General features: G+C 37.9%; 1 protein-coding gene across 1 annotated transcript in view; it reads right to left on the reverse strand.

The window, feature by feature from the left end:
- The window catches only part of RALGAPA2 (Ral GTPase activating protein catalytic subunit alpha 2), a 209,898-nt gene that overhangs the window by 140,485 nt on the left and 46,963 nt on the right, over positions 1-22,450 (reverse strand). Inside the window, exons 12-17 of the mRNA XM_063298698.1 lie at positions 22,280-22,408; positions 20,153-20,301; positions 17,171-17,282; positions 15,687-15,924; positions 9,246-9,410; positions 4,501-4,641 (exon numbers count right to left, since the gene is read on the reverse strand). Of these exons, the coding sequence (XP_063154768.1) occupies positions 4,501-4,641; positions 9,246-9,410; positions 15,687-15,924; positions 17,171-17,282; positions 20,153-20,301; positions 22,280-22,408 (934 nt within the window). The remainder of the gene's footprint in view (positions 1-4,500; positions 4,642-9,245; positions 9,411-15,686; positions 15,925-17,170; positions 17,283-20,152; positions 20,302-22,279; positions 22,409-22,450) is intronic.

Genomic DNA, 22,450 nt, shown 5'->3' on the forward strand with positions numbered 1-22,450 from the left:
TTGTTCAACTGAGATATAAACTGGTAGTTACATGCCATGGAAATGCAGCCAGAATATGTCTCAATATTACACAGAGCTATACATACTTCAGGATAAACCTACTGGGCTACTTTTATAAAGAACTGCACCCAGAATGTATGTTAACTACATTGAATTCTGCAACTTATACACATCGTCACCTGTCCTTTGCTGTATGGTTTATTTTGCCAGGGCTCATAATGGGAAAGCACATCAGAATACTGTAAACTGATATGTTATATAAAATTGTCACATAACACTGACCTCCAATTTTTCATTTTTACTTAGAATATCCAGAAGCAAATTTATATTTGCAATGGTTTAATTGTCATATCTCCGTTCAATTATATTTATACAGGAAATAAGCATGGCTGTAAGTCCTTCCTCCTGAAATATTCACACTCAGTGTTTCAGTTTAGCATCACATCTTACTGTGTGCAGTTTTAAGAGCCAAACCCAGAAGTGCAACATGAGTTTTTTGGGAGTGCATTAATTCTGGACCTCAACATAAGATAAGAAAGAACAGTTCTTAACAGAAAAATGTTTTGAATTGACAATGTTATGTTGATAAATGAACAAACTGATTTGTGAAACCAGCTTAAGCTTACCTTTTCCATATTTTTCAAAAACAAAAATGTGACTTTTAAACTATTTAGTAAATTTTTCCTTGAGCATGCATACACCTGTGCACATGTACATACAAACACACACATACATTTAAAAAAAGGAAAGGCAGAAGACCACATACTGCAGGTATATTCCATCCATCAAGGAAACTGCGATCATCATAAGCTTCAGGATAGAACTAACTCATTGATTTTATAAGCCATTCTAGCCTTTTTTGGTACCGCAAGGGAAAAATAAAGACCAATTAAGCTTGACTCTTGGTAACAAATGTTTAATGAATGCTCACCCTCTTTAACATACTTTATATTGTACACATTGGGTACATATAACTTTTTCTCATTTTTCTTGCCTTTCACATACCACGCAAACCACAACACCTTTGCTCAATTTACTAATGTTTTGCTTTCTCTTCTGAATCTTTGTATTCATTTAACCAGATTATAAGTTTCATAGTATGCCCCTTTAGCTATATCTGCATTTTTCTTGTTGAAGAAAGAAGTAGTTTGAGGTCATTTTCAACTCATTATTATCCCTAACAACAGGTTAGTGAAAAAACAGTACTGGCTTTTCCAAACAAGCAGCAAAAACTGGTAGAGGGCGGACCTAATCAGAGAACATTATCATCTTGTTTTAATTATGCTTGCAGTTATGTCTTCTAGTTATATAAACTTAAATATTATGGTTTGTTGGCCATGGTGCACAGGAGGATGAGGCAACTGCAGAGAGTACGTTTATACCAACCAGTTCTTACGATTAAAGTATGACATGCAAATACAGTCTATGTCTGACCTTTGGGCTTGGCTCTTTCCAACTTTCTTGCCATACTCTAACCCAGTGTTTCACAACCTTAGCAACTTTAATATGTGTGGACTTCAACTCCCAGAATTCCCCAGGCAGAACTGTGGTTAGGAAGATTTTATGTTTGCATTAAAGCAGGTAGCAGGTAACCCAAGGTTTCCCACAGAATTTTTCCTGTCATGTTCATTAAGTTTTCAATGGGCACCTCTGCAACATCTTAGCTAGATTTATGATGCACGCCCACATAATGCCTTGATTAGAACATGAACAAGGGGAAGGAAGATAATAATCCTTAGTGATACTAATCCTTATCGCTAGTCTCCCAGCTGCAGTCTTTTTGGTCAGATGGTGAGATCATGGTGAGCCATGTAAATATAAATTGCTATCGCTGCAATCAAATCTCGTTGCCACCTAGGCCTTTTAAGTTATCATGCTGTTCCCTTTCAGGGTAACAGTATTATGCAAAGTGCAGAAAAGTATTAAGAAATATAAGTGAAAGAAATTAAAGGTACGCAATAAGAAAAATGAACAGCTAAAGCTGGTTTACAACAATATATAGTACACTGTATCTCTCTGTACCTTTATATCTTTGCATCCTTCCTTCCATCATGCCCATATACCACTTCATATGTTGCATTCTGTTCTTCTCACTGTTTTTTCTGAGGATCTCATTAGCTTCATCTAATCATGACTTTCTTAAGTCTTCAATTTTCTCTTGATTCATTCACTCTTTTTTCACATTTCTTTCACAAGTAAATCTTCATTCACTCTCTCTGTATTATCAAACCACCTCAACGTATTTGCTTCATGCTCATCACTCAAATTCTGTATTCAACCCATATTTAGCACATTTCTTTCTTGGCTTTCTTCTTGTTTTACCACACAAGCTTAAATGTATTTATTTTCACTACTTTTATGCATCTCTTGAAATAGCTAACTCTCACATATAACAAGTAAACAGAACATGCTCTTATGCATAGCCATTTTTGCTTTTTCTAACAAGCACTGATTTCTTGCACCAGACCACATAATAATCATCACTTCTCTACCAACACTTGCACAACTTAATTTTTTCCATCTATTTCCCATCTATTTCTTGATAAACATTCTATGAAAGCATGCAAATTTGTCTATTTGCTCTTTGCTATTTATGCATAACACAATCATTCATTCCATTTTCCCCTGTCAAATGCAACTACTTTGATCTTTGATATAATGATTTTCAGATCCATACCCCTTGCTGCATCAAAAAATCTGGCATGTGCTGTAAATCATTCAGACTCTTAGCCAACCCAAATGACTTGCAGCAAATGATAGACGGATTATATGGTATTTTTTAATTAACAAAATTAGAACTGTAAATATTAATGCATTGTTGCGTATACCCATTGCCTTTCTTTTATTCTTGCAAGCAAAATCCCCACACGTTGTATTAATCCTTCCTGAAATGATGTGTACATGCGTGTTAGTACATTGGGCTCTACCATCCTGTGACCCCTTTTTGGTCCTGTTTAATTGGCTTGAGCTTTTCATCTATCTAGTGTCACTCACAATTAGTTGTATACAAAGCTCACCATTCTGAGGACAGCATGTTCTGGGGAACTTCAGTGTTCCATTTTTCTTCTGGAATATACCAAACTGGCTGTTCTAGGGGTGGTTCATTACTGTAGGTTTTTGGAAGTACATGTTTCAGAAGAGAAAGTGATTTATGGTGTTCTGATTGTGATCAAGGTCCAAAACACGACTCCTCTGATTGTTGTCATAGGGAAATCATGCTTCCAATACCTCTAAAATTAAATGACTGTAACTGGCACTTGTAGTTGTGTCTGAAAGCTGCAGCATTCTGGGAAAGACAAGAATCCCAGCAGATCTGCATCCTAGTAGATTAGCAACCACCACAAGTCCAACAGTTTCACAGGAAGGGCAGGACAGCCTCATAGCCTCTCCATCTATGGCAAGAGTGGAAGAGGTAATAATTATGGACTTGAGCAGCTGTTCTCTTGAACAGCAGCATTTCTAAAGGGGAAGGTATTAATGGAAAAATGAAATCAACATCAATGCACTCACTGCTTCTGCCACATCACCCTCACTCTAATACAAGCACTCTGAGGCCAGCAGCAGGTAGCATTCCTGCAAACAGGCCAGGTAGTGGAGATGGCAGTGTGGTCTGGATGCTTTAGCACTGGCAGCAGAACTAGAGGAAGCAGAGGACACTTACAATATCAGCAATCTATTGACACACCTGCTATGGCATCCTTAGGTTGCTCTGTTTGGGGTAGAGGCTTGGAAATCTTACAGTAAAGACTAGTCTCCAAAAGAAGGAGAACAAATAAAGTATGCGCCCTTCCCATCTACCCTTCCTCTTAAAATAAATTCAGCTTGCTAAGATGACTTACTTCAGGTGTGACAAGCATGGGTTAATCCATGGACAATGCCAGCATTCTCTTAGCTGGCTATCTGTCCAACTGCAACTCTACAGAAATTTGTATCAAGATTAGGAACTGGAATCATGGCTGATTCACTTTCCTCATTTTCTCAATGGAAGGAGTACAATTGGCTAAATTGGAAAAGGAGCCTTAACCCAAACATACAACCAAGTTGGAACAGATGTGTTCCTATCATGTGATCTCCTGTGAGCTGGGAGAAATTAGCTGCTGATTTAGCTATGTGGCGAGTAACTGGGGATGTCAAGAATGGGCAGAGTGAGGATTTACCTCATTCAAACTGTGCTTCCTAGTGATTATTGAGAACTTGAGAATGTTGTAGAAGATGCCTAAGGAACTGCTATATCTCTTACAGCATAAAAGCATATTAGGAGGCCTGGCATAGTATTTTTCAAGGGAAAGTGGTATATGTCTAGAAAAGGTTTTGGTTTAAGCTTCAAAGAAACGGGAATCTGAAGCTTCTTTACAGATTTCAGATTGTTAAGGTTTACTTTCCAATGGACTTGGAAAAACACCAGTGTTTTCAATCAAAATACAACGCTGTATGCAAGATATAAATAAAACAGAATACAATCTTGCTAAATTATAATTAAATAACTGTATAATATCATACCTGAAAAAGTGCAAGAGTAAGAAGTGTAAGAGATATCAGGCAAGAGAGAGCTCACAGTATGAAGGAGAAGAGGCACACTTTTAGTGGCTGGCAAAGCCTCACAGAGACGAGCACAGTTGTTGATAGACTGGCTTCGCTTCGCTTACAGGGAAAAATAAATTAATAGAAGTAAAAGAGTAATTACTGATTTCACTTAGTAGGATACTGTTTTTCTACATAAAACAGAAAATAACAGATTTAGACATTCATAAACATGAATGCTGTGCACATATGATTCATTAAGGTAAAAAAGCAGTACAGCAGAAATTCAGTAAAGTGTAATCTATAAAGTTACCCATAATCTATAAAGTTACCCATTATTCACTGAAGTTTTTTTAGAAAGCCAGTTTATTAAAACTCTTACTAGAAAAGGAACTAGGTGAGAGAGAGAGAAAAAAATCCTGCTTTTGGAACTTCTGCAACCTTAACGTTGCTCATCACCCTTATTTCTCTTTTGTGTGACTGATTCTACTATGAAAAGCACATCTGATGCTTGCACACTGGATTACTGTGGAGAAAATAGCTACATCATCACCTAGGAATCTGTAAGAAGATAGCAACAAATGCCCATTGTGGTAAGATTTTTATGAGGCAGAAGAGACATAGATTTATCTTCCATATTAGATCTTCAACAAAATCCATTCTATTTCATAATTATATCCCAGTGCTAAACATGTTTGTGTGTGTGCATGTATACGTGCGTGTGTATATATAACCAACAAATAGCAAGCACTAATTCAGTCCTGATTCTAAAGACTGGAGCTAGCTGAAGGACAGAAAGAAAATGGGGTGAGGGAGAGCCAATTAAGTACATGTTCACAGACTGATAACCATTTTGGATATAACAAACAGATTGCACCTTTTAAAAACGTAATTGCTATGAAGAAGTTATAGTGCAGGTGTTCTAATATAATATATTATCCCTACATGTTCCCCATATGCTTTCTTTTTCAATGAAAGGTTGCCAAAAACAAAAATGCACATGTATAATACACATAGTAATGTGTAATGAAGACTGTGCAGCTGAGCCTTTAGACTGATAAATGAAAGAACTGTATTGTGATGTTGCTTGGTGAGCTTTGCAGGATGGACGAAACAAATGCACTGTGTAAAACTCAAATCAGTAGTTGGTAAGTACATATTTACTGTTAGGTTGTTCAGGATTCATCCACTGCTGTTGCTACTTTTAACATATTTTGATTTTTAAAAATCATACCCTGATATATTTTTTCAGCAAGTTGGATAGTAAGCAGCATTCATCATAGAATACCACCATATCTATGCAATCAAGGAATTCAAGCGACTGCTGTAATTCAAGAGCAAGCCCTATATATACAGAAACAATATTCAAAACATTTGGCTCTCATTCCCACCTTATGAAATGAATTACCTAGCCCCCTCTTCCGTTTGGAAGGTCCAGTTTCCATATATCTTATTTATTTATTTAATTTGTCCCCACCCATCTCCTCCCATCGGATATATACTTTGTTCTGCAATAATTAAATTTGGTATTAAATTGTTCTTTGCTAACTATGAGAGAATGAACTGTCAGAGAATTCCTTATCAGTTCTGGGCCCCAGCTTGCCCTATTGCAGATATGCTGACAATAAGTATTCCCAGTGGATGGGAAAAGATCAATAAAAGGGGTCTCCCACAAATCAAATATTGCTCTCACTACCAACAGATGCAGATCTACTTATAAAAGATAGAAGTGTGGACATAGTCCCATTCAGTCAGTCTTCTTGTTGCCAGATAGCTGCAAATCGCATCTGAAAAGGTTTAGACAATGTATGCTGCTTTATTTGTTGGTGTAAAAAACCATAATCATGTTGTTAGCATTGACCTGATAATTCAGTTCCAAAGGATGGGTTTGAATGTAAGGCTTTGAAAATTGCAAAGGTCCAAGTAATTAACTTGATGTTTTCATTTGGAGAGGAACCACATCTCATTTACTCTAATAACACCCAAGAGGGAAATCCAAACTCTATTAGAGGTATTTGTTGATACTGTCATTGAAAGAGGCTTGGATGTGAAAGGAAAGCCTTCTATAAGATTATTCACCGCAGAAGAGGCTTATGCCACCTGGAAGATTTGCAAATTGGATATTTACCAGGAAATAGAATGGGAAGGAAATGGTTTCTTGGGGAGCTATTCGACATCTTGTTGGAGCATGGGGAAAGACAGAGAGTGGTTGCACAAAAACTCAATACAGGTGGTCCTTAACGACCACACATTCAGTCACCAAAATTGCAACAGTGCTGAACGAGTGGAACATACAACTGGTCCTCAGAGTTCCAGCTGTTGCAGCATACCCACGATCATGTGATCATGATCCGGTGCCCAGCTTGCACTTACGACGTTGCAGCATCCCGCAGTCACCATTTGCAACCTTCTTTGCTGGCTTCCAACAAGCAAAGTCAATGGGGAAGCTGGCAGGCGGCCACAAATGACAACCATGTGAAGTCCTTGCTTAATGAGGGCAACCAGGAGTGCCAGAATTGCTGCCACTAAGCAGCATGTTCATGTGATATCACCTTTATGACCACAGTGCTTAGCGAGAGCAATTACAGTCCCAATTGCCATCATTAACTGAGGACAACCTGAAGTGTAGCTAAGGGAGGTAGTAGTGAGATCCATGAATCTGATATAATAGTTTTCCAAGTTAGGCAGTAAGGGCCTAAGTGGGAAGTTCTTGTATCATGGTGGAGAACAAGAAAAGGATTTGCTCCTGGATAAGTCTCACAATTACAACTGACATCAGGTGGTTGATAATAGGACTAATTTTTTCTGCTTAGCAAAACTTTAAAACCGCTGCACCTACTCCAAGGCACAATGTTTCTGCATGCTGAACAAACGCCATCATATGGGAGATGCTCAGTACTTGTCTTACTCCAACAGCCCTATGGAATGGAGCCAGGAGTATGTACAGAGGGCAATTAAGCCTACTATGAAAGTGGGGGTGCAAGTGCCTTGATCTTTTGCAGTATAGAGCTGTTACTTTGAAACTGGGAAAAAAATCTTGAAAAAGACCACATCATTGTAAAAATAAACAAGGTCTAGCTGAGACACATAAGTAAGTAAGACAGAACTCAACAGTGTATTTTGGATAGTTGAAATGATAGTTGCAGTTCATCTAGAGGCAAATGTTACCAACAATTTAAAAAACTATTTTAAAATCTTCATTCTAAAGGGTTAGGGTTGACTAGCATGGTTGCAGACAGGGCACTTTTTCAGAGAGCTGGTGTTAAGAAGAATAATTCTTCCTAGCTTCACTTTGCAAACTTTTGCGATGTATAGAGTTTTCCACTACATGATAAAGATGTGATGGGGTAAGGAGAATGCCTGTTAGTAGCTGGCGATCTTTAGCCCCATTTAACACACTGCCTAAAGGTTGTTTTTGACGCTGTCAACCAACCAACCAAATGCAAATATAAGAATCTTCACAAGAATTTAGAAGTATCTGGACGTTGCTAAGTAGGCAACATACTGTACAAGTATGTCCTTATGGAGCATGAACTTCCTGGTAAAAGTCCTTTGCTGTTTTAGAAGCTTTTGGGTTCTATGCAGCGCTTCATCCATGTGTGACGAACAGAGGCTATAAAGATCTAACTAGGAAGTGGCCAAGTAAGCCATGAGTTCTCTGCAAGACCAACTCTGGCTTTTTCAAGAAACCATGATTAAAACAAGCTATGGTTTAGATGATTGGTGAAGATGTAGTAATGAATAATTGAATGTAAAAAGTGAACCCCACCACCACCAAAAGAGCTGAACCCCAGACAGCTTGTAAGAGAAAACTGGGAGGAAATCAGAGGAATATTTTTTACAGCAGAGGTCATGTTACTAATCTAACTTGCAAAGTTGATGAAAGAATGCAAAAGTATTTGTTATGGATTTTTTTTACAGGAATTTTGTTTTTACTCTGAGAACTCCAAGTATTGCAAGCTATATAACTTATTACAATATTGTATATGCCAGTCACAACAGTCTTGCAATTTGATAGCAAAGGCTTTTACATTATACACATACAACCTTTGATTCTTCCATAAAATTAAAGAACCTGATAAATACTTGAAAATATATGAACACATATAACTGCGGAATGAACCATGCAGGAGTTTAAGAGCTTGTTTCAATCAATGCACTGCAACCCTCCACTTTCTGATGTCCATAATGAATAATCAGAATCAAAAACCAAGTTTGTGCTGCCAAATGATGACATCATGATGATCATATGAATGATGACCCAAGTACTTTTAGACATAGATGTGTGAAATCTCAATTTGCAATCAAGACTATTATCTTCTACCACCTTATAATTTAAAAATGCTTAATTTACCAACCTATTGATTAATTCTATATAATTAACAATGAATAACCCAAGATGAAAAGTTCCCCTCCCCACCCAAGGTGTCTTATACTCATCGAGGCAGAGAAACTGGGCCAAAAACACTCATTCCAATATTTGGTTCATGTACAGATTCTATGCCAAGGGGATGGGTTGCCAGATCTTTAGAAGGTTCCCAAGGCAATGCAAACAATTCATATACAGAATTATACAGAACCAGTGACAAAAAAACAGATTGTTTAAAAGGCAACTCAACAAATCAAAGGACCAGTTATAAAATGTCAGAAATTCATTCCAGTAGCAGTAAAAACTAAATCACTGACATTTTTATTATTAGAACACTCAATTGCCTATTCCTAACCTGTTGTTCTTTGACGCACTATATTCCTCGCTTTCTCAATTCCTGGTACTCCTGAGGTGGTAGCACTCCTAAATCTCATTGGTTCCACAACATCAGGATGATCTCTCCAGCTTAAAGAAAATGATCTTCCAACTGCAGCTCCTTTTTGATGTTCCAAAACACCACCTTTCAATAGTGGAACATACAGCAAATTTAACCTTAATGTACATAAAGAATTCAAAAGGATTAGATTGAACAAAATCTAATCAATAAGAGCAGTTAACCAACTGATTAATCTCCAATACAAATGGTTAAACTGGAATTGTCATTAAAAAAAGATTTCTAGTACAGTACTGTAAATAAATTCTGATTTGAGAAATGTAATTAAGGAACCATTGGATAATAAACACAACCTATTGGAAATTTCTCCAACACATTAGATTTTTTAGGAATCTGCTGAAGCAGGAAGTTAACAGCAAACCACAGTCAGTAAAACCAAGAACAGCATACAAGAACAGAGAGCCAGCAGCTAACCCAAAGCAGACTTGTGCTTATGCAGGAGAAAGACGAAGTTTGAAAGAAGAAAGCAAGAGATCAGTCCTTATGTGGAGAGGTTGGGTGAGGAACCAAAGAGAAGACCAGAGTAAGATGTGGCATTGAATTCTGAAGGTAAATTGAATGTGGCATTGAATTTGAAGGTAATAAACAGATTGTTTTTTGTTTTGTTTTTGTTGCTGCTGTTGTTTATTTGTTCAGTCGCTTCCGACTCTTCGTGACTTCATGGACCAGCCCACGCCAGAGCTTCCTGTCAGTCGTCAACACCCCCCAGCTCTCCCAAGGTCGAGTCCATCACCTCTAGAATATAATCCATCCATCTTGTCCTTGGTTGGCCCCTCTTCCTTTTGCCTTCCACTTTCCCTAGAATCAGCATCTTCTCCAGGGTATCCTGTCTTCTCATTATGTGGCCAAAGTACTTCAGTTTTGCCTTTAATATCATTCCCTCAAGTGAGCAGTCTGGCTTTATTTCCTGGAGGATGGACTGGTTTGATCTTCTTGCAGTCCAAGGCACTCTCAGAATTTTCCTCCAACGCCACAGTTCCAAAGCATCGATCTTCCTTCGCTCAGCCTTCCTTATGGTCCAGCTCTCGCAGCCATATGTTACTACGGGGAACACCATCGCTTTAACTATGCAGACCTTTGTTGTCAGTGTGATGTCTCTGCTCTTAACTATTTTATCGAGATTTGTCATTGCTCTTCTCCCAAGGATTAAGCGTCTCCTGATTTCCTGACTGCAGTCAGCAGCTGCAGTAATCTTCGCACCTAGAAATACAAAGTCTTTCACTGCTTCTACATTTTCTCCCTCTATTTGCCAGTTATCAATCAAGCTGGTTGCCATAATCTTGGTTTTTTTGAGGTTTAACTGCAACCCAGCTTTTTCACTTTCTTCTTTCACCTTCATCATAAGGCTCCTCAGTTCCTCTTCACCTTCAGCCATCAAAGTGGTATCATCTGCATATCTGAGATTGTTAATGTTTCTTCCAGCGATTTTAACTCCAGCCTTGGATTCCTCAAGCCCAGCTTGTCGCATGATGTGTTCTGCATACACGTTCAATAGGTAGGGTGAGAGTATACAGCCCCGCCGCCCTCCTTTCCCAATCGTAAACCAGTCTGTTGTTCCGTGGTCTGTTCTTACTGTTGCTACTTGGTCGTTATACAGATTCTTCAGGAGGTATACAAGATGACTTGGTATCGCCATACCACTTCTGCGCATTGCTTGTTTAAAAATAATTCCTTATCTCTTCTGGCTAACCTCTGGAATGTTGCATTTAATTGGGCATATCTCCCCCTATCACTGTTGCCTTTTGCTTTCCTTCTTTCCTGGGCTACTTCTAGTGTCTCAGCAGACAGCCATTATGCCTTCTTGGTTTTCTCTTTCTTTGGGATGTATTTTGTTGCCGCCTCCTGAACAATGTTGCGAACTTCTGTCCAGAGTTCTTCCGGGGCCCTATCTACTAAGTCCAGTCCCTTAAATCGATTCTTCACCTCCACTGCATATTCCTTAGGAATATTAGTGAGCTCATATCTAGCTGATCTGTGGGTCTTCCCTAATCTCTTTAGTCTGATCCTAAATTGTGCAAGAAGAAGTTCGTGATCTGAACTACAGTCAGCTCCAGGTCTTGTTTTTACCGACTGTATAGATGTCCGCCACCTTTAGCTGCAAAGGATGTAGTCAATGTGATTTCGGTGTTGTCCATCTGGTGAAGTCCATGTATAAAGCCATCTCTTAGGTTGTTGGAGTGTATGGGCTAGACCCTCCCAGGTCCAGATGGGAGATTCCACAGAAGGTTGTGGAGAATGATAGGGCTAAGATCCTGTGGGACTTCCAGATCCAGACAGGAAGGCAGGTACTGGCCAATAAACCGGACATCGCAGTATTAGACAAGGATCAGAAGACAGTGGTGGTGATAGATGTAGCAGTGCCAAATGACAGCAACATCAGGAAAAGGTGTATGAGAAGCTGGAGAAGTACCAGGGCCTGAAGGAGGAACTAGAGAGGATGTGGAAAGTGAAGGCCAAAGTGGTTCCAGTGGTGGTAGGGGCACTTGGGGCTGTGACCCCCAAGCTGGGAGAGTGGCTCCAACAGATCCCAGGAACAGCATCAGAGCTCTCTGTCCAAAAGAGTGCAGTGCTAGGAACAGCTAAGATCCTGTGCAGAACCCTCAAACTCCCAGCCCTCTGGTAGAGGATCCGAGGTTGTGGAAGACACATACCACCCATAGGGGTGAGAGGGGAATTTTTAATTTATGTATGTATGTATGTATCTGATCAGTACAACCAGTTATATGTCAGTATACCATTGGAAGACGAGACTCCCAGGTCGGAAGATGGTCAAAATGCTACTGGTGGATACGTTCAAGTAGCCCCAGATGTGATGACACAGCTAGCTCAAAGCTGAAAGGATGGGTAGCGGCCAACAGTGCTGGTGGTGAAGGGGGAATCTGATGTTCTAAGAATCAACATATCATTGGAACATGGAATGTAAGATCTATGAGCCAAGGCAAATTGGATGTGGTTATTGGTGAGATGTCAAGATTAAATTATGAATTAATTAATTCATAATTAATAGTAAAATGGCTAAAGCAATGCTCGGATACAATCCAAAAAAAGATAGAATGATCTCAGTTCACATTCAGGGCAAGCCTTTTAACATCACAGTGATCCAGATATACACCCCAATCACAGATGCTGAAGAAGCTGAAGTAGATCAGTTCTATGAGGATTGGCAGCACCTACTGGACAATACACCAAAAAGAGATGTTATTTTTATTACAGGAGACTGGAATGCTAAGGTGGGCAGTCAAATGACACCTGGAATTACAGGTAAGCATGGCCTGGGAGAACAAAATGAAGCAGGACATAGGCTGATAGAATTTTGCCAAGACAACTCACTCTGCATAACAAACACTCTCTTCCAACAACCTAAGAGACGGCTTTATACATGGACTTCACCAGATGGACAACACCGAAGTCACATTGACTACATCCTTTGCAGCTAAAGGTGGCGGACATCTATACAGTCGGTAAAAACAAGACCTGGAGCTGACTGTAGTTCCGATCACGAACTTCTTCTTGCACAATTTAGGATCAGACTAAAGAGATTAGGGAAGACCCACAGATCAGCTAGATATGAGCTCACTAATATTCCTAAGGAATATGCAGTGGAGGTGAAGAATCGATTTAAGGGACTGGACTTAGTAGATAGGGCCCCGGAAGAACTCTGGACAGAAGTTCGCAACATTGTTCAGGAGGCGGCAACAAAATACATCCCAAAAAAAGAGAAAACCAAGAAGGCAAAATGGCTGTCTGCTGAGACACTAGAAGTAGCCCAAAAAAGAAGGAAAGCAAAAGGCAACAGTGATAGGGGGAGATATGCCCAATTAAATGCAAAATTCCAGAGGTTAGCCAGAAGAGATAAGGAATTATTTTTAAACAAGCAATGCGCGGAAGTGGTATGGGGATACCATGTCATCTTGTCTGCCTCCTGAAGAATCTGTATAACGACCAAGTAGCAACAGTAAGAACAGACCACAGAAAAACAGACTGGTTTAAGATTGGGAAAGGAGTGCGGCAGGGCTGTATACTCTCACCCTACCTATTCAACTTGTATGCAGAACACATCATGCGACAAGCTGGGCTTGAGGAATCCAAGGCTGGAGTTAAAATCGCTGGAAGAAACATTAACAATCTCAGATATGCAGATGATACCACTTTGATGGCTGAAAGCGAAGAGGAACTGAGGAGCCTTATGATGAAGGTGAAAGAAGAAAGTGAAAAAGCTGGCTTGCAGCTAAACTTCAAAAAAACCAAGATTATGGCAACCAGCTTGATTGATAACTGGCAAATAGAGGGAGAAAACATAGAGGCAGTGAAAGACTTTGTATTTCTAGGTGCAAAGATTACTGCAGCTGCTGACTGCAGTCAGGAAATCAGAAGACGCTTAATCCTTGGGAGAAGAGCAATGACCAATCTCGATAAAATAGTTAAGAGCAGAGACATCACGCTGACAACAAAGGTCCGCATAGTTAAAGCAATGGTGTTCCCCATAATAATATATGGCTGCAAGAGCTGGACCATAAGGAAGGCTGAGCGAAGGAAGATAGATGCTTTGGAACTGTGGCGTTGGAGGAAAATTCTGAGAGTGCCTTGGACTGCAAGAAGATCAAACCAGTCCATCCTCCAGGAAATAAAGCCAGACTGCTCACTTGAGGGAATGATATTAAAGGCAAAACTGAAATACTTTGGCCACATAATGAGAAGACAGGACACCCTGGAGAAGATGCTGATGCTAGGGAGGGTGGAAGGCAAAAGGAAGAGGGCAAGGGCAAGGTGGATGGATGATATTCTAGAGGTGACGGACCCGTCCCTGGGGGAGCTGGGGGTGTTGACGACCGACAGGAAGCTCTGGTGTGGGCTGGTCCATGAAGTCACGAAGAGTCAGAAGTGACTAAACGAATAAACAACAACAAGCCCATACACTGTGCAGCTGTTCCTATACACAATGCCAACTACCTGGTTGTGCCGTTCAGTGTATGCTGTTCCTGCCTGCATCTTACACCCTGCCATTATGTATTGGACTGTCTCTGAGGCCTCTCTGCACAGTCTGCACCTTGGGTCCTGTCTAGTGTGCTAAATCTATGGATCTGGTGCTTAGTGCCTGTTCTTATGCTGCTATGATCAGTGCCTCAGTGCTGTCTTTTAGCCCAGCCCTTTCCAGCCACTGGTAAGATTTCCCAATGTCAGCCACCTCAGCTATATGTCGATGGTATATCCCATGCAGGGTCTTGTCTAGCCATGGCACTTCCTCTGTTTGATCTTCCTTCCATGTCTGCTGCTGCCTCAGGCATTCTCTCAACAGCTCATCTTTAGGTGCCATCTTACTGATGTACTCCTGGATGCTCTGGGTCTCATCCAGGACAGTGGCTTGGACTGTATGTATGTATGTATATTCATTCCATATGGACTACATCTACATATATATATATATATATATATATATATATATATATATTCATTCATTCATTCATTCATTCATTCATTCATTCATTCCATATGGACTATAAAGTACTAATTGACTCTGCAATGGATGGTGAGAACGTAACATACCCTACAGCTTGAAAACACCAGGAATATCGTAAGAGAATTCCTCATCTTGCCCTGCTTCCTTCTTTCCCTTATAGTAGAATGCTGAATTTTGTAACCACTTACCAAAATTAAATGCTCAGTGTAATTAGCTAAGTAAATTAATTTACTTAATAAGCTAAGTAAAGGAAGAACAAAGACTGAAACCTGTTCTGATTCTTAAGCCCCATGCACACCATAATAAAAAGAAAAGAAAAGAAATATATAAGAAAGCAACTTCCAAGCTTCATCACAACTATAAACAAATGTATTAACTTTTCACCCCCCATAAGGTTAAACAGATATCTCTTCATCCCATATCTCATTATTTTTCATGCATTAGAATACTTCAAATGACATTGCCAGTACTCTAGAATAAGTTTTTTCAAAAACAGTCTATCACACCAGAATTATGCAAATAAATAAATAATAAACATTTCTTAAGATTTTCATGGGGATTTGAATTGAAATAAAAACGAAGTATTACCTGCTTTTGAATTTCATCACAAGAAAACTGACTGCTTATACATGTTGAAGAATGTCAAATTCCACTGAGTAGGTAAAACAGGTAAGCAGGAACTTTTTAAGGGAATTCACTATATAGAGACTTCATGTAAACTCATGATTTCCTTGCACAACATTTCAAACAATAGCCCTTTATATATTTAGAAGGAGCTACAAAATTGTATCAGAGTGCAGTATTTGTTTTTAGCAAGTAAATGGCATTTATTAGTTTCTCATTTTATAAGATAATTTCAATAGATTCATTTGCTTATCATTTACCTCTTCCTTTTTGTATTTTCTCTTTTTGCTCACTTAGTTTATCTAGTGGCAAGTTGGTCATTTCAACACCATACACTGTTCTTGCTAAAACAGATGTTAAAGAATCCATTATATTAGCCCATTCCATTACTAGCTCTTCCCAATCTGTAAGGGATGACAGCACACGTAGCAATTCGTCCCAGAGCTCACGAGAAATATAAACACACAAATTTGCTCGGATCCAAGCCACAATGAGAGTCTGTGGTTAAGAGACAAGGAAGAGTGGAGACTAGATTGAATTCACATCTTCAAATGAATGAACTTCAAATGAATTGATTTCTAGGAAAAGGATGCCAGATTATATACCAGATTATTCACGATGCATCATTCTACATTATGGAATACTGCATATCTATCTACATTGTATTTAGGAAACCCACAAAAGCGTTCCATGCAAAGAAGTAACATTTTCCTATTATTTTCATATCTATTTTTTAGATTAAAAATGGTTCAAATGTAATTTCTTTTCATATGTAAGAATGATGCCATATGGGCAATTCAACTATAGAAAAACCATCCGGAATACAGTACTTTTTATACTTTTAGACAATACAGTATACTCTGTATACTGAAATTGTTGCTCACTACTTAAACTTCATTTTAAGTAGGCAATAATTTTTATTATCTTTCCCCTAGCAAACAACATAAAAAGTATTTTTCATATTTAAAACCATTTGATTCTGTTTCCAAATCTATGATGGAGTTTGCAAATCCAGGAAAATCTACTCAAATTAAACAGTTTAAAGTCTTGTTTCAATTTATCTCTCTAACTTGCTTACCTCCAACTTGAATCAATAGAGCACTCTGCAAAGTATTCTATTACATAATGTTCCTACTGTGAAACAGCTTATTCTGATGTCAGAAAGGCCTATTGCAGAGTTGGGCTACTTCCAGAATTGCACTTCTAACTATATATAGTGAAATCAATACCTATAAGCCCATCCCTAATTTATTTGGTGGGGGAGTAAAATTATTATTTCAAAAAATTCCATCTAGCTTTGGGAAGGAGTAAAGGTATTTCAGTCTCAGAGCATAAAAAGTTTAAAATAGGAAAAAACAGAATTCCATCCATTGATAATCAACATATCTCTCATTTATTGAACCTCCCGTTTTCCTGTTCCCCATGCTGAAACCCTAGGAATAAACACTGGTTATACTGCAGCATTAAAACTACCAATTTCATTATTAAATAATAGACCTTATATATTACCAGGACTTTATGTTCTTGTCATTTATGTGCTTCTAAATTTCTGACAAATACATGATTTTTATCTTGTTATAAAATACTGTAACTCTACAACAGTCGGGGTTTTTTTTCATCTTTTAAAAATAAAAATAATCCACCCAGAGTTGCTGGGGGTCTGGCGGCATATAAATTTAATTAATTAATTAATCACAGCACTTCAAAATAATGTTTAAATTGCTGTACAGAAAACGAGACATACCCGGAATAGTAATCCTGATAAACTTTGACCAAATGCATCCTTTATTTGATCATCTTTGGCGTTGCTCATGACAGCTTCTGTTATGCTAAGAAGTATTTGCAACATATGCTCCCTAGGATAAAATTAAAAATATATATTTTATGGATGAATAATGTAGAAAGTTGCTAACGGTATTCATCTTAACACTCTCTCACAATAATGCTGACACTGCCAATATGGGTACTTCTAACATCCCTGAAAAAGTCACAAACTAAGCATAGGAAATATTAGGATTGTGCACACTTAAAAAATGAGTACTAACAAGGGATTTGGGCCTTGTATAAGCACAGCATCCTTTTACTATTCATTAAAGGAGCCTGTCTTGTTTTCAGGCTTCAGTACAGGCTTGAAAAAAGATCTTGTTGTTTTAAGTAGTCTGCTCATTAAAATTAGTGCAACTCTTAAAGCAGCAAAATCTTTTATTCAGACTCATGTGGAAAACAAATATAACTATTTTAAACACCAGCAGAAGGATATTATAATCACAAGGCTTCAAGCATTTCTTGCTACTCATTTTCTAAGAGTGCACAGCCCCAACTGTTATTTTACTCCAGGTTTCTCCAACTTAACCATCCAAAATACAAGTGGTTTTCATTCAACGACTGCTCGTTCAGCGACCGTTTGAACGCATGACAGTGCTGAACCAGTGGTACTTACGACCAGACTTTGCACTTATGACTGGCACAGCATCCCGCAGTCATGGGATCACAATTTGTGACTTTCCCTGATGGCTTTCCACAAGCAGTCAATGGGGAAGCTGGCAGGAAGTCAGAAGTCACAGTCCTCGCTTAATGACCTGCACGGTCCTCACTTAATGGCAGCAACTGACACTGCAGGAACTGCTGTCACTAAGCAGCGTGGTCGTGTGGTTTTTCAACTTATGACCGCATCACTTAATGATGGAGTTCCCAATTATCATCAGTAAGGGAGGACTACCTGTATGTGGACTTGACCTCCCAGAATTCACAGTATGGCGATGCCAGCTGGGAATTCAAGGAGGTACAGTCTACATATCTGTACAGTGCTTAAGCTGGAGAAGCTGCATGATCTTGAATTCAAAGTATTTCCATTATGACATGAAATTGTTATACTAATAAACATAATGGAAATACCAGTAAATCTGTTTCTGACAAATGCGAAAGTAATAAAAATATGACAGATCATTTTGATTCAACATTATCAAAAGAGATTTCAATTGAAACTCAATAGAAAAACATGAATCATTGTTGAATGTCTGAAGGGACACTTAAGGCCAAAAATGTATTATGCCTTCAATAGGGTTCAGATAAGTTGTGTTTCTTTTAGAACCTCTCTAAAAAATAAAAACGACTATCCTCACACAATAAGAAATTAGAATTTCATCCCACTCCACCAATGACATCACCAGTCTCAGAAATTAAAAGATAGGAAAAAAGGAAACCTGTGGTCCTCAGTAAGAAACATACTGTCACGCTCCCAGATCAAATGTTCACAGAACATTCGATTGGATTCGCATGCATGTTCCAGTTAACATGTGTACCTGTCTTGCGAGTCAAAGGCATGGGAAGGGGAACATCGTTGGAGTGTGAAATCATATTGTTTGGACTATCTCGCAGTGCCAAGGTCGTTTGAGAGGAGCCGTTAGAGACAGCTGCAGATTCTTACACAAACTGGCATGAGAGGGAGGGGCGCATACCTGAGAAGGGGAGAGGGGGGGGAATTTGAATTCACTGAAGATGTTTAATGGGCTAAAAGTGCGGGATTTTCCATTCATTTTTTCCTTTGTACTGAATGCTACGCACCATTAAAGAGAATTCTATGTAAATGCTTATGAGTCCGATTTAATGGGAAGTTGAGTATTCCAGTCATCACACATGCTGACCACCTCATTTTATGGATTTTTTAACCTTCTTTATCTGACCATTCTGGTCAGGAGAAGGGTGTATAGAGGTTTACAATGCAAAAGGACAGAACTTGGTAGATTCAAAATTATCTATCTGGGTAAAGCAAAAGCTGTGTCAGTCAAATATGCCGTCTGTTACCACTGTGATTTGTAAACCATATTTTAAAGCATTTGCTTTATTTTAAATATATTTACATTACTTAAATATTTAGCATTTCAATCCAGCTTTCATGTATAACCAAGTAATAAAACGTGTTTTGTAGTACAACACACAATTGCTGAGGAACTGCTGAGTCCATTATTTTTATTAAAATTTTGACTATACTTTGATTTTCTAACAATACTGTCCTAAAAATTAGGTTGCATCCTTAAAACAAATATAACCAATCATGGAAACTTTCTCATTCATTTTGCTATGGTTTGAAAAGTTTACAATATTTATATCACAATATTTTGTAACATGAAATAGTGCAAGTTATAATTAAAATAATATTATATTTGTTCCTTATGGGCAGGAAGGCAGAATATAAATTAAAATAGAAGTGGTAATAATTTATAGCATTCTATATGCATTACTTTTGTTCAGTCATGAAAAACACATATTTCAAATAATCTTGCCTTACAAGAATATGTTTTTCTTCTATAAAGCAAAACAAATTATCAGTGGAGTATCCGTATTTCATTTTGTGCCCTCAGAATTAAAAATCTAACTTTTGCTCTACCCACCTTTCCAGATTTTTGGAAAATCTGGATATTTATTCTCATCCATTACCTGACCTCTAGAATTCCACTTTGTATATAGATAGATATACATAGATATACATAGTAGATTAAATAAAGATTTCTTATTATGGTAAGATAGAAATGCATAGGCTAGGCAACTGGAAATATCCACAGCAAACAATGGAGAAATATTTGCACATACTTGCAAAAAAACACTTAGAATTTCAGCTGAACTTCCAGATAGTGACATAAAAAGAATGTAATATATTTAACATACCATTTTTTCATAACTCAGAGAGAGAGAGAGGGAGGGAGGGAGATGGGAGAGGCAAACATACCAGGTCTTTTTATTCATTGGAAGTTCCATTATCATGCGCCTATATATACTCAAAACTGCTCTGCAAGAAATTATTTGCTCTTTAAGTAGTTCAGGCACTTCATTGCATGGTTCCAATAAAAATACATTTGCAGAGTTGGTCAAGAATACCTTAATAGTTTGAAGGAAAGAGAAAGAAAGAGAGAGAGAGAGAGAGAGAGAGAGAGAGAGGACGAACACAAAATCTTTTCAGGTTATGTCTAATATGTTGAACAATATATTCTTTAAGACATTTAGGATTGAGTTACTTAATCTATTCACAAACGGAGCATCAGCCTTACAATACGTTCATGCTGAAAGTTATAAAGAGCACAGTCCTTCCCATATATTAAACTACGTAAGAACATATTTAGATATCTCTGCCATTTTTTATCATTCTGGGATAAGAGAGCTATGAATCCATTCTATACTGGTGTTTTCCTTTCTAGTAAAAATGGCAATTTGCCCTATGAGCCAATGGGGTTTACGAACTATGCCTATCCAAGCTGCTTTTCTTTTTGAACAGTATTAAAGTTTTTCACAGAATAGTACTATAATAAAAATATTTTTCCATTTCTTTTTCTCAATCAGTCAGTCAACAACTATTATTTTCACTGCAGAATCAGTTTTGTAGTTCGAAAGCTACTTTAAACAGTTGAACTATTTTAGATTACAATATCCCAATAGTTCTGAATTTGAAATGAGGGTAAATATAGTCCTTTAATAGATGTGCTACAGTGAAGGTTTGCATTAAATATCCTTTTTTTAAATATATGCATTAGGGTAATAATCTGCATTTAGAAAGACAACAGAACTCACTATGGTTTCAAACTAACCTCACTATAAAAGGTCTCTGAGGACTCCAGTGATTCTAAAATCCGAGGAAAACTTATTTACTGACAACTTACATTCTTCTACAGTACATGCTAAGCTTATATAGGCACATTTGAAATTTACTCTGTATAAAGTAAATTTCAAAGCATTCTAGAACTTCACAAGATCAGTTAAGTGCCTTTCTGCTTAATTCAGACTGCCACAGTGATCTAAGAACAGGAGAACTGTTGACAGTAAAGAAGGATAAAAGACAACCACAGCAAAATTATCCCTGTGCAATTTAAAGACAACATAAAGACGATTAGCAAGCTAACCTACCCAGCAGTGATTCTAATTAAGTTGGATCCAGAGCATCATGCAATTAAACATTTAAAAAAGGTCAGCTTATGAACAGACTCTCATAGCAAAGCATTTTACATAGGTGAACTGTGAACATGTGACTATCTTGCAAATGTTAGGAGAATGCCTGAAAAACGGACGTAGTGATCATGGGAATAGGACCTGATCAACTTGGGTAAACATTGAAGAGCCATTCATAAAAGAGTTTAATCATAGTTAACAATCCAGTGAGACAGCATTCCAGTGACTCATGGATATTCTCTATCTTGGATTACATAGAAAAACATTATTCATTACTAAGGGGTTTTAAACAGTCCATTTTCAAGAAGTTTTGAGTATAAAATTTCTTGCCTCAAACATGAAATAACTATTTTCAGCTACAAAATGGGCTGCTTTGAAAACCATGGAGTACACAGAGGATTTCTGTTTAGCTTTTAAAAACTTGCTCTTAGAAGCTTTTTTGGTCTTCGTTCCTTTGCTTTTTTGGGGGATGGGGAGAGTTCTTAGACCACTTTGAGGAACACGAAGGAGAAAGAATGTCTGGAAAGTATGACTGCTCATCAGGAATCTCTAGATTTCCAGTCCTTTTTTTTGCTTTTATGCCTTTTAGTACTTCTGGGACTATTTGTGTTCCTTTTCTATTTCCCTTTAAGTTTTTTTGCAAGCCAGACATGGGCTCTGATCCCCCCCCTGCTTTTTATACTCTTGATCCACAGCAGGAGTCCATTCAGAATAATTCTAGCTACAATTAAGGTAACATGAAGTATGTCTTGTGTTTTGCATTTATCAGTTTTAAGGGCCAATATATTTCATTTTGTCCAAAGCGAAATTTCAGTTTCAATTTAATTATGGTAATCTATAAATACAATAAACAAGTACCGAATATAATATACAAAATAATACAAATAAGCTATTCCTTTTGAATCATATATAATACCTGCAGCATAGGTTGAAGACCTGCCTTAACATTCTTGTTTTCATCTTCTAATAAGCACCCTCTGGTAACAGCACTAGAGAAGGAGTAACTTCTTCCCCAACTTGAAGATCTTTTATGTCCAGACACAACCTTTAGAAAAACGTATTAGTCAATATAGGCACCGAGAATGTA

Source organism: Candoia aspera, chromosome 3 (assembly GCF_035149785.1).
Source record: "Candoia aspera isolate rCanAsp1 chromosome 3, rCanAsp1.hap2, whole genome shotgun sequence".
NCBI classification, from domain to species: Eukaryota; Metazoa; Chordata; class Lepidosauria; order Squamata; family Boidae; genus Candoia; species Candoia aspera.